This window comes from Vespula vulgaris, chromosome 10 (assembly GCF_905475345.1).
Source record: "Vespula vulgaris chromosome 10, iyVesVulg1.1, whole genome shotgun sequence".
NCBI classification, from domain to species: Eukaryota; Metazoa; Arthropoda; class Insecta; order Hymenoptera; family Vespidae; genus Vespula; species Vespula vulgaris.
Window position 1 is genome coordinate 1,240,536 of NC_066595.1, and position 16,553 is coordinate 1,257,088.

The 16,553-nt window shown below is 34.5% G+C and overlaps 2 protein-coding genes across 3 annotated transcripts; one reads left to right on the top strand and one right to left on the bottom strand.

Moving 5' to 3' along the window:
* The first annotated feature begins 33 nt into the window (after positions 1-33).
* LOC127066676 (dymeclin) lies at positions 34-7,027 on the top strand. Of its 2 annotated transcripts, none has more exons than XM_051000681.1 (12): positions 34-189; positions 666-971; positions 1,054-1,257; positions 1,327-1,571; positions 1,665-1,880; positions 1,964-2,145; positions 2,231-2,356; positions 2,461-2,574; positions 2,666-2,881; positions 2,952-3,143; positions 3,236-3,352; positions 3,468-7,027. In XM_051000681.1, the coding sequence occupies exons 2-12, from the start codon at positions 685-687 to the stop codon at positions 3,606-3,608; spliced, it is 2,040 nt and encodes a 679-aa protein (XP_050856638.1). In that variant the 5' UTR covers positions 34-189; positions 666-684; the 3' UTR covers positions 3,609-7,027. The 2 variants fall into 2 exon arrangements, with proteins under 2 accessions (XP_050856638.1, XP_050856639.1); XM_051000682.1 differs by having other exon boundaries at positions 1,967-2,145.
* On the bottom strand, positions 6,301-16,222 carry LOC127066673 (calsyntenin-1). Its single transcript, XM_051000673.1, has 4 exons — positions 15,950-16,222; positions 14,237-14,516; positions 13,053-13,864; positions 6,301-12,921 (listed from the first exon to the last, which is right to left on the bottom strand). Exons 1-4 carry the CDS (start codon positions 16,044-16,046, stop codon positions 11,267-11,269), a joined length of 2,844 nt encoding a protein of 947 aa, XP_050856630.1. The 5' UTR covers positions 16,047-16,222; the 3' UTR covers positions 6,301-11,266.
* Positions 16,223-16,553: the final 331 nt, after the last annotated feature.

Genomic DNA, 16,553 nt, shown 5'->3' on the forward strand with positions numbered 1-16,553 from the left:
AAAAGGATTATATACAAATAAAATTACGTACATAATGACGGCGGAAATATTTTGTTGTATATAATATCTGAGTCGATTTTAACGGTAACAGCGCAGTGCCCTGTAAGACAACGATACTTAAGCATTCACAGTGCAAAATACTCCTTTCAGGTGTTATGTACGACTCAATTGCTTTCTTTTGCTAATTTAGTAAGTGCCGATTATTCCTCGAATTATTTTTACATATAAATGCTAAATTTAATCTTGATCGTTCATTTAATAATAATAGACGTTTGCATATATTACGTTTTACGTAAAACGTTTTTACAGTTTTTCTTGCAATCCGTATAAGGTATAAAACGAGGTTATCTTCCGTATTCACTGTCACATATTTCTTTTTATTTGTACGATCGAAGTTTCTTTGTGGATATGTTTAATAATCGTATCAGTATGAACTTTTATATCGATTTAACGGAATATTTCTTTTTTATCAAGTTTTATATAGTTCATTCATTGTTTCTTATAGGTTATCAAACTTCTGTCAAAGCAGTCTTTCTAATCATATCAATTTTATTTACGGATTTACGAGTGGCGTTTGTTTTACTATTTATAATGCAACAATAAAGAGAAGATAAAGCACATTTATTCATTATAAAGAAAATATTAATATTCAAACATATGTACAGAATTTGAGAAGAAACAGCGATGGGTACAACACCAAGCCGTTATGAGGATTTTTCAAAGAATGAACATTTGGAGAAGTTCTGTGGAAAACAAGCCATTTCTCCACATGATCCATTTTGGAGCTCCTTCTTATCTTACAATATGCGACCACCTATAACTAGGAATGATCAAATAGAACTTGACTCTCAATTAGATTTAGCCTGCCAACAATTATTGAATAATAATCCAACAACTGGTAATTTCGGTAGCTTGATACAAGTTACATTTATTCGTATAAGCGAGTTACTTGCACCTGTGCAGAACCAAAAGTGAGTAAATTCATTGTTATTATTTTTGATTTGAGTTTTTCTAGTAAAATAATTAAAATAAAAATATTCTATTTATTTACAGCATAGTATCCGCATGGCATACATATAACGCATTATTTGCCGTAAGATGTTTTTTAAAATATCTTGTGGAAACTGTTGGAGAAGAAGAAATGATTAAACATATAGAAGCATCCGAGATATCTACAGCAGGGCAATCAACATCTTCGTATAGATTAGAAGATCTTTTCGAATCATTATTAGAACTCATAACGGATGTACCTTTATGGCAAGTATATAAAAATGTTTAAATTACTTCTCTCATTAGATCACTCTTAATAATACATTTTCTCTATAGTGAATTTACATATATCGTTCATTTGGAAGCAATAAATTGTCTACTTGTACTTCTTTCCGTACAATTATTCTCTCAAACTGCTGCTGAATACAGTCCTATCTATAGAATAGCAATGCATGCTCAAAGTAGCGAACATGCACCGGCTGTAGTATGTACGTTATTACATAATTTTGTACAACAACAACATGCACCAGCAGGATTATTTTCACAACAACCAGGTGGTAGTATAGTTTTCAGTATTGCTGGTAAGTTAATATATGTATAATCTATAATTATATAAAGTATAATAATATTCGTAAAATGTTTTATAATTTTTAAAAATGTAATAAATTTTTCAGCTGGATTATGGAATGTAATTACAATGGGTATGGGTCACAGCTCAAAAAATATACAAGTTTTAAGCAATGGTGCAACGGAAGAAGAAGAAAAAAAACGAGATACAGAAACCCCTCTTGCTAGTCAGTCTTTACTATTGCTGTTAGTTTTAACAAATCATTGTACTGCAACGCAAAATCCTTATAGAAATGCACTTTTTACATTTACAGATATGCAAGGTAAATAAGAAAAAATATATATATATGATAGAAATAAGATATTTAATTAAAATAGTTTGAATATATATATTCATTTTTTTCAGAAGATTACTCTCCGTCTCAAATGGAAGGACACAATGCGTTCAGATTTAATTTAAACAAATTGTATAGTACAATCTGTAAAATACAAAATACTGATGAAGTCACATTACTGTTGTACATGTTATTGCATAGAAATCAGAATGTGAAACACGACATAATCAGAAGATCAGATATACATTTATTGGTAAAAATCTAGGAAAATATATATAGATTAGACAATATTAAAAAAATTATTTTTTCATTAATGTATATACATCAATTTTTTTTAGGTAACACCAATACTACAAATACTATATCATGCACCTAATAATACATCTCATCACATTTATATGTCACTTATAATTCTTTTAATCTTGAGTGAAGATGAAACATTTAATAAAAGAATACATGAAATTGTAAGTTCTAAGATGAAATTTTCAATTAAATACGTTAGTATAATCCATTTCTAAAAAAAAGTATCGTATACACTTTAAATTATAATTGGTATTATACCTTACAGATGCTAAAAGGTATAACTTGGTATACTGAAAGATCTATAAGCGAAATATCATTAGGTGGACTGCTCATTCTTGTTGTTATAAGAACAATACAATACAACATGTTTAAAATGAGGGTATTTATATATGCATATGTATACGCACCATTTAATTTTATTTATTTTTTAATAACATTTTCAACTTATAAATATCTTATTGTGTTATTAGGATAAATACTTGCATACAAATTGTTTAGCTGCTTTAGCTAATATGTCTGCTCAATTTATGTCATTGCATCCCTACGTTAGTCAAAGATTATTAAGTTTGTTCGAAACGGTAGCAAGAAAACATGCAAGATTAGAGGCAAAAATAAAAGCATTATCGTCTGTTTCATCCGAAAGCACAACAATTAATGTTAATGGGACCGTAAGCAATACAGATTTAGTAAGTAATTGTATATACTTTTCTTATAAATATGTACATACAAAGTAAAATTATTTATATTTTCTAACAGGTACAAGATTTAACCATATTAGAAGAAGTTCTTAGGATGGTACTCGAAATTATAAATAGTTGTCTGACACATAGACTTGCAGAAAATCCAAATTTGATATACACTCTTCTCTATACTTTTTGTGAAAAAGATATTTTTGAGCCGTTTAGATTACATTCAGCATTCCAAGATATTGTGCAAAATATAGATCCTGTAAGTTAATATCTATTCGATCTATTTATAATGATGATTTACTTTTATAATAGATATTTATATTGATAAATAATTTATAATATTCTTTTAAGGTTATAGATTTCTTCTCATATAAGTTAGAACAAAGGGATCAATCTCAATTGGGTGTCAGTCAGGTATTGGCTATAATACAGCAAGGTGTTACCGAATGGCCTCGTGATCGTCTAAGAGTGCGTACATAAAAGATTACTCACTAGCTTATTCCTCCTATTTATATAACTTTAGCTACATGTTGTTGTTGTTGTTGTTGCTATTATTATTATTATTATTATTGTCATGTTCCAGAAATTCCCGGAACTCAAGTTTAAATATGTAGAAGAAGAACAGCCAGAAGAATTCTTTATTCCTTATGTATGGAGTATTGTTTGTCAAGGAGCTTTATTACATTGGAGTGCAGAAAATATAAAATTACAAGCTAGTATTTAAGCTTGTCTGCGACAGATTAATCAAATGTGGAATGTGGAAAATAGAGTGGAAAAAAGAAAGGATGAAAAGAATGCTATGCTGATATAATAAATTTAAACATATATAAAATCTATATTAACAAATGTTTAATAATATTTATGTATATGTTTGTATTTATGGCAGAAAGATGGAACCGAATAGTTTGGATTTTGTTTTATACTTGGCCACTTTCAATTTCAATTTTAATTTTCTTTCATATTTTGTAAATGAAATTTCTTTGAGTTCTTATTCTTTTGGGTGGCCCCTTTACAGCTGTCCCAAACTTTCACTTTCTGTCTTGTCAAGAAATTCGAATAAATATTCGAAAAATAAATCGAATATACAGACATATGTACAGATAGTATTAATCATTTATCAATATAGATCTTCGTCAAAGTAAAACGAAGATTACGGTTTGATGAATTGAAATGAGAACACCGAGTCGTTCAAATTTATGAGAAGTAATAGATTTTATAAAAAAAATATGAAATTCTCTTTGAATACAGAAATCATATCTATCCTAGTCTTTAAACTTATGATCGTATTCTAATACGGTTCAAAGAATGATTTCTTTTTTTCATCGAGATTAGAGGAGTTTGAAATTTTTTATGAGATAAAAAATTGACGTAGATATCTGTGCAGATTTATTTAAATGCTTCAAATTGCCTAGGTATACGACTAGTGATATATATAGATATACATATATAGATAGATTACTCGAATTTATGAGTAAATTATAATTATTAAAATAATCATAAAAAAAGAAAAACGTAAGAAGAGAGGTAAATAATCTTCGGTTATTGTATATATGTACTGAAACTTTAACTTTTCAAAATATCTTCCTACTTTTAGTTAAATTAGATCATTCCTTACAATTTTGATATATACGTAGAAATGAAAATAGTAGAAAGAATTTCTTTTTTTATTAAAATAATATATTGATTTGTTAAAATCTTACGCTAACACATCGAACGAAATGTGATCTATGTAATATAGCACTTAGTATTTTTATTACATACCTTTATTACATATGCGCATTGACATTCATGGCAGTTGGTGGTAGAGCTTTGTGTATTGCAGCTGTATAACAATGTAGTATAATTTCATGTTTAAAATTAAATAACACGATTTCACTATTTTGGTAGGAGAATTAACTTATTAGAAGAAATTTAATTTTGACAGGAGATATTTTGTTATATTTATCAATGAATATTTAATATATTTAAAAATGCTAAAATCAATGCAACATTTTTCTGCGTTTTATTAAAAATATAAATACAACTCTTGAGAAATTAATTGTGAAAGAAAAAAATCATGATTCGTCACGAGATTGTTCATATTTCAGAATTAATATCACAAGATGTATGTATAGCACATTTTCCGTAAAAATCGATATATATATGTGTGTGTGTGTGTATATATATATATATATATACATCGATTTTTATAATTGTTTTTATAAAACAATTCTAAAATCTATCGTGTGTGTATGTGCATGTACATCAAATGTTTTTTCAAACACTTATCGTTGTAAATACTTACTTCAAATGCGCGCAAGTGAGAGCTCCTATATATAAACACACATATTTAATGAATTATTTAATTAAACAGCAATATTGTTGCTAATATAACACAGCATTTGTGTAGGTACATGGTTTATGCTGTCCATGTTCAAATATAAATGTAAGTTAACATATATATATATATAAAATAAAAAGTTCTGATATTTATATACAGAAGTATGGAATGTTTCAATATATCCCAGATATATTTTCGTTCGAAATAAAAGATTCTTGTACATATAATAAAAGAAGAAGATAAAGATATATGTATATGAGAACAAAAGGAAATGAAAATGAATGAAAATAAACTAATCGCTCTTGTTTCTTGTAAAAAACATTGAAATATTCTAGCTGTTTTTCCCACGCATCAGATAGAATATATAAGTCGATCTATATTTTTCGAATGTACATCTTTATTAAACAAATACAGTTGACGTCTTAATATTATTTATATAATATGTCGATATAGATCGTATTTCATTTTCCTAGCCTGTGCAGCGTATATATGCGACCGCGCGCGTGTACGTGTGTCATATACTATTGCTAACATCTCTTTTGTTTGAGAGAACGATTTTTTCTGTTGGAGAATAACAAGGTAATTTGACGTTTCTGTGCGTCGCGTGCAGACGCGCCGAGTAACTCAGTGTGTCGTACATTAAATTAAAATTCATATTTCATAAACATTGCCTTAGCCATATGTCCACGTCACAACTTGAAACGTGCTTAGCGCGTAGATAATAGTATCGTTACCCATAATAATTAAATTCCTTATAGCTGTATTCTATATTGTTACTTAATCTTATTAGTTAACACACAATCAATCTGCGATGGGAGGGAATTTAGTCGGCCCGTAATAATAATCCAATTACGGCCTATATCTATTATCAGTAGCTGATTAATTATTAATTTATGACAACGTCGCTCTCTTGGATAATCTCGATTCTCCTCATCTCTTTTTTCTTTTGTTTCTTTTTACGTGTTTCTTTTTCCTTTTTTTCTTTTTTTTAAATTATTATTATTTTAATCTTTTCTCTTTTCTTTTCTTTTCCTTTGAAATTTCAATCGTTAAAGGACGCGGCGTGTCATTTTGCGCATATTTTCTATATCATATATTTTTTTTTAATTTTTTTTTTTTTTTTTTTTTAATTTTTTTTTCAATTATTCACGTACGTTCTTACGTGGTGTGTTTCTCGTGTAATGGATGTATGTATGTATGCGTTATTTATCTTCACACACAATAAAGCACGTAAAACAGGAGATAACTCTTGTCGAGTGCTTATTCCGCGAGTGATATTCTTAATATAGATAATAAGTAGTTATCGAGCTCGTGTTTTATTTCATTCGAAAAGAAATCACCCGTTATGTGTGTCTGTTATGCGTGTTACATTGTTTGGTCACAAATTACACACCCTTTCATAGTCACGTGTAAAATTCAAAACATTCGGGGACAACCATTGAGGTATCGTTAAGTGTAAGCATTATAGAGAATATGTCCAAATATATACGTAAACATACATACATGAGAGAGTGCATGTGCATATGTGTACGTACATGCTAGCTGCCTACAAAATACAATGGTACGTTTTACAAATTCATACCTTTTCTCTTTTCTTTTATTTATTTACTTTTTTTTTGTTTTGTTTTGTTTTGTTCTTTTTCACTTTGTTATATCATTCATCTGCAAACGGCGTAGATATATCTTTTTATGTGTATATATATATATATATTTATATATATATTCATTTATTTATATATATATATATTTATATTATAGTATCATCTAGTCGGTATTTGTTCTGTATAGTTCCCATTTTCCCCACAATTAATAATTAAGTACATCTTCAAAGTAGGTGCATACGCCTTTTATGTGTAGGTTGTATTGCGTTATGGCTATGCTTTTTTATGGTTCTTATAGCTGCTGTTGCTTATGCTGCCAATTTAAGGAAAACTTATTCGAATACTTTTCTTTTTATTTCTTTTTTTTTTTTCCCTTCCCCAAGCCTCGCCCATACCCCCCTAATAGTTCAATAGATCGAATGAGAAAAAAATGCCGATAATGCACGTCCGCTTAAGAATTCCGTCTATTCTCTCTTTATCATCGAGGACGACAGGCGTCGTCGTTTAGCACGAATGAGTCTGTTATTCCAACGCTTCTCGCTTTTAGCTTGAGACAATAGCAACTTTGTGTGTGCAACGTTTTACCAATATTTATATATACCTGTGTGTGTGTTCTGTGTATATGTGTATATATGTGTGTAATAAGTTTCTCTCGTATCAAAGCGTAAAGACGATTAAATTCGATTTAATACCGTAAAAATATTCACAATGGAATACGTCACTACTCTTATAACACTAGAACTACCGCGACGACCTATTTTTATCATATTCGTCAATGTGAAGTTTGTTTTTGGGAAAAAAAAAACAGAAAAAAAATGTATTCCACATTATTTTTAATTTATTTATACGTTGACAATAATAAGTAAAATAAAAGAGATTTCATAGTTTATATATTTGTATAATAATATATAGTCATTATGAAACGAGAAATCTGAAATTCATCATATTGACGAATTTGGTAGCTCTAGTGTTAAATTTATAAACAAATGATTTTCTACAATTTCTCAAATAAATTGTAAACAAAGAACTACTTCTATATGTATATAACTTAATTATATAATGGACCAAAGGATTTCTTCTGAAATTATATAAAATAGCTATATATTAACACGCTTAGAAAAGTACGATTATTTTTTTTTTTTTCTTTTTTCTTTTTCTTCTTTTTCTTTATATCCCCATACGGTAGAATGTTCCGTTTTCGAGCAATTAATTAAATATAAAGAAATTATTTTACGGTGAATTTCGTAGGCATTTTCACCGATGTGACATGATTTTTCGATACAAAAAGCGTGTCTGTCGTCGATATCGATATTTTTATATGGATATATCGAAACGATCTACCGTATCGAAATTTAGGGCAAATTGCGTACATCTTTATCACGTATGTATGTATACATATACCTATTCGAGAGAAGAAACAAGTAGCATTATATGTATATTCTGTTTGTTTGCTATTAAAAGCATTAATAGAGATGACCTTTTATTTTATTTTTTTTAATTATTTTTCTTCTTCTTCTTCTTTATAACATTCTGGATTTAGAGAAATATTCAAATCGATCTTTAAATAGATCAATTATATGGAAACGAAAAGATTACAGAAAGTATGCGTATATGTTCTTGTATCTGCGCGTATGTGTGTATGTGTATTCGTTCGCTTGTGTATGATTAAAACGTTTACACCGATCATTAGAAAACGTAGAAAAAAAAGAAAAAAAAAGGACGTGTAAAAAAATATGCAAGAGAAAGAAGGAGAGAAAAAGAGAAAGAGAGAGAGAGAGAGAGAGAGAGAGAGAGAGAGAGAGAAAGAGAAAGATATGGAGATAGAGAGAAAGAGAGAGATAGAGAGAGAGAGAGAAAATAATTAAAAAAAGACAAACAAAGAAGAAAATTGACATATATATGGCAAGTTAACATCACGATGTGGCAGATCCCTTACGATTGTATAAGGAGCTCTTACGAAAATTTGTTAAAACTTCTGACAAATCTCTTATAAAAATGATATGATATGCTCGTTGGAAAAATAAGTTGTTCATTATAGTTTCTATGAATATAGATATCCGTACACAAATGTCTCTCTTTTTTTCTCAGTTCTAGGTAAGTTCCGATCGCGGTCGTCGGTCGGTTTATAATTCTAAATACATAATAATAAATACATACATAAGATCCGTTCATTACTTCGCAGCGAGTATATTATTAATGCGCAGTCATCACGATTTATATTATTTTCTTCGAAAGTTAAAACATCCCCTGCGGATCATTGCACGTTTATTTAGAGAAGCATTTTCTGGCGAGCGATCCGTATGATTGCTAAAGCGCGTCACAACCATATAATATGTAGTATGTAGTGCACGTAACATATAAGATTATGACATGATGCACTTTAGTATATATACCACGTAATTGCCAAGAGAAACACGCCTATTTATGTTAACACCTTAATCGCTATATGTCGTATTTAACAGTATCATCTAAAATACAACAATCACGGTAGAATATCTTCATTCGATACGCACAGGTGCGTCTGATAAAATCAGTTTGAGTCACTATTAAAATATAGAGTAGAATTCAACGTACTACCGTTTAAAAAGGCACATAAAAACTAGTTGCTCTGCTAAAAGAGAGAGAGAGAGAGAGAGAGAAAGAGAGAGAGAGAAAGAGAGATATAGAAAGAGAATGAATGAGTGAGAGAAACAGAAAGAGAGAGAGAGAGAGAGAAAGATATATAGAGATTGCACAATGATTCTTAAAAAAATAAAAAACCCCATTTCTTTCGAGAATTAATCGAGTGCGCTGCGCTGCATTTAGAATAAAAACATCTCTGATCCGTCGCATCGAAATCTCACCGCAGAATAATGAATGGAGACATGTATGTATTTTATAATTACATGTGTCCTCTCGTGCACATACTACACATGTACTTAACTCGTATAGACCGTATACGCGGAGAAAATCGGGGGCGTATCGAGTCATACGCATGCATATACATATGTATGTATACGGATATGATGTTAATACACAAGTGTACTTAACGGTGAAGCACTATCATAAGATGCGCGGCAATGTTCTTACTAATTGTAAGAGCTAAAAGTCGTAACTGTCGTATTATGTTGTTCGGTCGGTCGATCGGTCGTTCGGTCGATCGGGAAGGAACATTGTGCAAATTATCCAAGATTTTTTCCTTTCTTTCTTTCTTTCCTTCTTTTTTTTCTCTTCTTTTCTTTCCTTTTTTTTTATTATTCCCTTTTGTTTCTTTTTCTTTACTTAAAAATAAAACGGAGAATCAGGCAAGCCGATAAGCTTGCCACGACGTGATCCGTGATCGACCGCGAGTCCTGACGATCTACGAATATCTTATGGAAAATTGCCCTTTTTACGATATACATATCTCTTTTCCAAGCATTTCGAAGAAACTTTTATATGTAGATATAGAGGATACGTTCGTGAGATCAAATATCAACGTGGATAGCTTATATAGAGTAAGATAGAAATAGAAATAGAGATAGAAATAGAGAAAAAAAAAGAGAAAAAGAGAGAGAGAGAAAGAGAGAGAAAGAGAGAGAGAGACCAAAAGATCTAAGAGGAAGAAAATACGCATCTCATCAGTACCGTTTTCCAATAGAAGATAAAACTGCCTGTAGAGCGGATTATAATAATAGTGGATAGTAGTATATATAATATATATCTATATATATATATATATAGTAGCGTTAGTAAAAAAAAAAAGAGAGAAGAAAGAAAAAGAATAAATCAATGATCGTAAAATAGTAATTATAGAATAGAATAAAAGGATAAGAGTTAGGAGTATAAAAAAAGTTTCCCTTGTCCTACGACTACTGTATAGGTCGAGAATATATATAAATTAATTTGCTGCGAGTTTTTACCGAGTGTTTACCGAGAATTTCTCAGCAAGTTTTTTTAAGTATCTCTTGCGTGCCCGTGTAAATTTTCTCTACCAACATCAGCGACGTATTATAGGTAGAAAGAGTTTAACTATTCGATAAAGCGTCCCGCACTCTTACAAATTCCGTTGATACGTAAGAAGAGTACTAACTGCCTGCCGTGTCATTGCCTTGCAATGGATCGATCATGCCAGCTACGGGGACGGATACAATGTGACGCTTTTATCCAATCGCGAAGATCGCGACTCTATGATCACCTATATTGTTGACAAACGTTGTAATTAGATATCGTTAAAGTAGGTAACGCAAAATTTTCTTATAACCGACAAAAAGAGAACAACAAGGTTTTTGTTGTCTAATACTTTTTCGTCGTCGTGGTCGTCGTCGTCAACATTCAGGCAATATCATACGCATCGCGCATAGCGTCGTAGATGGTTCACAGGAATGGAGGGGTTCAGATATAGGATATTTCGCGTTCTTTCGGACAGTCGGTACTCGTCTGACGATACCATCTTGAAAAAGAAGGATGATGACGAATGTAAAGAGGTGGGATAGTAGTAATTTAAACGTCACGATGATCCCACTCCAAGTCGTGAGGCGAATTATGACGACGGTGTCGGCCGTTGTTTAGATCGCAATCGTTCTCGCAATCGGAGCTGTCGATGTCGTCGTCTCTGAAGGAACCGTCCTCAGAGTCGGAACTTCCGGAATCGTCAACGTCCTCATCTCGATGGCTCTGATGAGATTCATGCTCGGTCAGCCTGTCCATCGGGTTGACCGTTATGGCGAGAGCCGAATCGTCCCAGGCCATTTCCGTTTCGGCTGCCAATTCGTCGCCGGCCGATCGTCGCCGCTTCGCGGCACCTCGAACTCTAGCAGCTCCAACGATGGCCATCAAGAGCAAGAAACCGATGCAGGCGGCCGCGACGATCGTAACGGCGTGACTACCCCCAGCACCTCCGATGGTTCTTCTACCTTCGCGAATCACACTGGTCGCGTAACCTTCCGGTATTTCGGCGTGATGAGGGGAAACTTGTATGTGACCGGGAACAGGCTCAACGATTCTGGCGATCGGAGGTTCGCCCGAGCTACTGTGCGGCAATACCGTCGTTTTTTCTTTCGGATGGATCACGGCTAACGTTTGAACGTATTCGTTACTGGCGAAACGACCGCTCAACTCGGAGCAAGTAAGCTTGAAGACGCGATCGAGATAATAAGCCGGCTTACGATTCGTGTACATTATCAGTCGAATGAGCTGTTGATAATTGTAAGGCGTGTCGGCACCCGAAAGTACAACGCCGTCGCGATCGACGCGAGCGCTGATAGAACGGAATCTACGAAGAGCATCGCCAGGTAAACCTAAGCTCTCGTGATCGGGATTCAGACTGGGATAAACGCTGACGGCGCAAGCGTCCAATCTTGCCGCGGAACCAGCGGTAACGCGAGCATCCGGGAAAACGCGAACGCCCAGGCGGAAGTCGGCGTACTCCCTAGCTACGTAACCGGTACCGTTAACGCTTATTCCAGGTCGAGGTGGTGGCAGAACGGTCACGTATGATTGCACGGTAGATACTGGCAGTTGAGAATTCTCGTTACCCTCGCATATCACCGCCGTGTCGAGACGGAAATTTCGCCGACCAGGAGTTGGGAAACGCCGCGTGTTAGAATATCCTATACGACGGAGAAGAGTCTCGACGTTCGTACGATTATCGCCGTCTATGCGTACCTCCGTTAAATCGGAATTGGTGAGCAACTGTGTACCTGGCTGAAGCAAGTCCATGGACGGTACGTGTAAGCCCTCCTGGCAACGTCTCAAACAGGATAGTACGTCGGGTTTTTCGTTACGACCTACGAGAACCGAGAGTCCAGCGAGATAGCCACGGAAGTGATGTTTCGTTCTATTATCCGAACCCTGCCAACAAGCTCCGACGACAAGCATCGTATTTACGCCCTTCGCAGGATGCAAAGGCCAATCGTCGATAACCTCGGGATTCTTTTCGTCCGTACGCCATTCCTCGCCATCGACAAAAAGACTTACGCGTGGGAAGTCGACTTGTATGGCATAATGATGCCACTTATCGTCGCATACTTGACCGAGCTTCCAACGCCACTCAGCCGGACGGAAGATGTTTGGATCGCCTTCGGAGAAGTCTCGTCGGAGTAACAAGATCAGCCTGCAATTTCTTATGAACAAAGCGTAATGATGCCTGTTCATCTCTGCAACGAGAACAAAAGCGTGTTATTATCCTTGACTGAGAAATACATCAACTTAAAAAAAAAAGAGAAAAAGAGAAGAGAGATAGAAATTAGAAAAAGAAAAAAAAAAGAGGAAAGCCTCGGAGACTCACTATGATCGTCTGCGGCGCAAAGAATATGTTCCTTAACGTGGGGATCTTGCCTCAATCTTGGACGATGTTTCACCCAAGCACTGATGGTGAACTTTTGTGCCAGAGAATGTTCGAGTACGTTATTGGGTACGATCGCAGCGGAATCGACGCCATCGAACTCGAAAATTTCGTCGGCTTCCCGACCTTCGTCGCGTGACAAAGAGGCGGTCCATGATGTGGTCGGTCCTGGTGTCGGTAAAAGATCGACGCTCTCGTGCGAGGCACCGCAAAGTTTTCGTTGGCTTCGTACAGTGTAAGTATCACGATCGCAACCCTTTCCTATGTGATCGGTTACGAGATTCAAAGTAGCTCGGACGTTACGTAATATGCATGGTGCGTCACAAAGGTCCAGTTTTGCCGATGGTAAAAGCGGTTGAGATCCTGAACCAGCAGCATAGTCCACTCTCTCTGGAATACCTCTCCAGCCTGGTGTACACACTCGATTCACCTTGATAGTCACCATGGCCGGTGCTGATTGTTTCATTCCACAATCATAGGCAACCACGCTCAGAATGTAATTGTGGGAACGCTCGTAATCCAATGGCTCTGTGTTACGTATAGCACCTTCATTGTCAATAATGAACGGCTGGTCCGCTGTTAGGATCTCGTATTTGCATATGTCCCCGAATTTCGGAGTGCAATCTCTGTCGGAGGCTTCGACGCGTACTACCTCTTCGTAAAGCCGTCCTTCATCAACAGTGCTAACGTAAGCTGGTTGGAGAAACTGTGGTGCGTATTCGTTAACATCGACCACTGTGATATGAACCGTTGCACTGAAATAACATCGACGTGATTCTTTTTATCTTGATGAAGCAAAAAAAAAAAGAGAAATAAACGGAAAGAGAGAAAGAGGAAAAGAGAATTTCAAAAGAAAAATATCTATACGATACTAATACGAAATTTCTCAAAAAGAATCATTTCATTCCCATTTAACGGTATTAGCGCAAAGCCACCTGACTTTGGCATTTTGCCGCGAGAGAGACTCGATCTATCGACCCAAATATTTAACTTCATTTCTTAAGCAAACGTTCAAGGGTTAAAACGATGCATATACATTCGCTCCATCGAAATATTTCCTTCGTTTCTATCTAAACGTTCTCTAAAGTACTATATATTATATATATTTAAGTATATGCAAAACATACTTCTCAGACTGTCCGCCGGAACAACCAACAGCTGCGATATCGAATTTGTAATTACGTCGTTTTTCACAATTCAAAACTCGAAGAGCCCTCAGCTCGGCCATTCCCTTTTCTTTTAAAACGATTTCGAAAGGTGCCTCGCCATGATGTTTATTCGCAATACGAAAAGAGCACACTTTAGCTCCTAAAGCTCTTATCTGTGGAGTCACCTCAACGAGAGTTTCATTCTCCTTGACCAGGCCGTGATAACCGCTCTCGAGACTTTCAAGATCCAATCGCGGAACTAGGAACATACGCATAAGAAAAAAAAACAAAAAACGCATATATATTAGGACATTTTTTAACTTCGTTATAAATTCATATATATATATATATATATACATACGTACGTACGTACATACATACATACATACATACATATATATATATATATATATATATATATATATATGTATATGTATATAATTATCTTCATTGTTATTATATCTTTAATCTCAATGCCTCTTTTAATACCAGAGGTTATTACAAAATAATCCAATCCAATCAAAAAATATATCAAAATTAATTACAAAATACTCGTTATCCATATTCAGATATGACAAACAGAATAAATAGAAAGTTAATCGAGAAAGAATTTTTCGGTCTCATTTAAAGATATCCTTATCGCAATGCAACATTTCTGCAAATATAAATCGATAAGGAATAGTTGGTTATCAGTAAATTATTTTAGATAATAACAGAGATAGAATTATTTATTATCGAGAAATCGCGCCGCGTCCCGGGAGATCTTTTGAAATTGTCTAATTTTACTTCGACTATTTTTCCTTCTATTCTTTTTCCAACCCCTCCTTGCCTGTCCTCCCCCACCCCTCTCGAACAAAATTAAGCTTGGCCTGATTCACGCGCTTAGATATATATTTTGTTTCCATGATTCGTCCCGGAAATCCTTGGTCAAATCGTCTCGTCATCGTTGAAATTGGTCAAATAGAGATTGGAGTAATATATTCGTTCTTGCTTTTCTTCGCCCCTTTTCATGGTCTATCGACCGCCCCAGCGCGCGGTGCATTGCTTATATCGGAGCACCTATCGAGGAGACCGGTCAATGAATTCGCCATAACAGTTTCGGGCGATGCAGGTGCTATAGAGAGTGAGAGAGAAAGAGAAAGAGAGACAGAAAGAAAAAAGAGAAAGACCGACCGACAGACAGACAGACATACATACATACATACATACATACATACATACATACATACATACAGACATACATACGGATAGACGGACAGACAGATAGACGAACAAACGGACGGACAGACAGACAGACAGCAGATAGATAGATAGATGGACAAACAGACAGACAAGGCAAAAAGAGAAAGAAAAAGACAGAGAGAGAGAGAGAGAGAGAGAGAGAGAGAGAGAGAGAGAGAGAGAGAGAGAGAGAGAGAGAGAGGAAAAGAGACAGAAAAAAAGATGGATGGATGAAAGGAGATAACGAGGGGAGGGACTAAATGAAAAGGATCGCACCTGCAAAGGTATCGCCTATTATAATTGTACGTTCTTTTGTATAAAATCTCATAGGATGTATTTAATAAAAAAATAAAAAAGTAAAAAAAGCATTGAGGCCAATCGTAAACGTATTGAAAGTAACTCTCTAAGCCATTATGAAAGAACGATTAAATGTAGGACACACGATATAGAGAGAGAGAGAAATGAAATCACCTCCATGATCGTTGAAGGAAGTCGGTGTTGACTCGATGCTAGCGTGGGAGACACTTAGGGTCAGCCCAAAAAACACAACACTCGCCGCAAAAATCATCGTTTATTCCAGAATATTCCTCCGAAATATTGTACTATCTCGATCCTCCGACCGATATATTTCGCTTTATCACTCGCGCAATATCGTATTTTTTTATAAGGACATTACCAGCTATCGCGCGACTTGCTCGCGACACCAAGCACAATCGCGAAGTCAATATTTGAGAGGAATATCGATTTGTCAGAGAGTGTGACTCTAATTTGTGCCGCTACGCGACCGATGGCGACACAGGCGATTCGTCTTCCCCGTCAGGAAATAAAAAACTATTAGATGTATAAATAGATGTGTTATAAAATGTACAGCACAAATGTGTGTCCAATTATTGTAAGAAATACTCACGATCATTTATTATTTTTTCTTGGCTTCTTTTCCCTTTTTTTTTATCTTTTTCTTTTCTTTTCTTTTTTTTTACGTCAGAGATAATAGAAAAAAGTCATTCGTTAGTATAACCATACGTTTCATAAATAATTTTTCGAATGACGGATCAGGATAAAAAAAAAGAAAAGA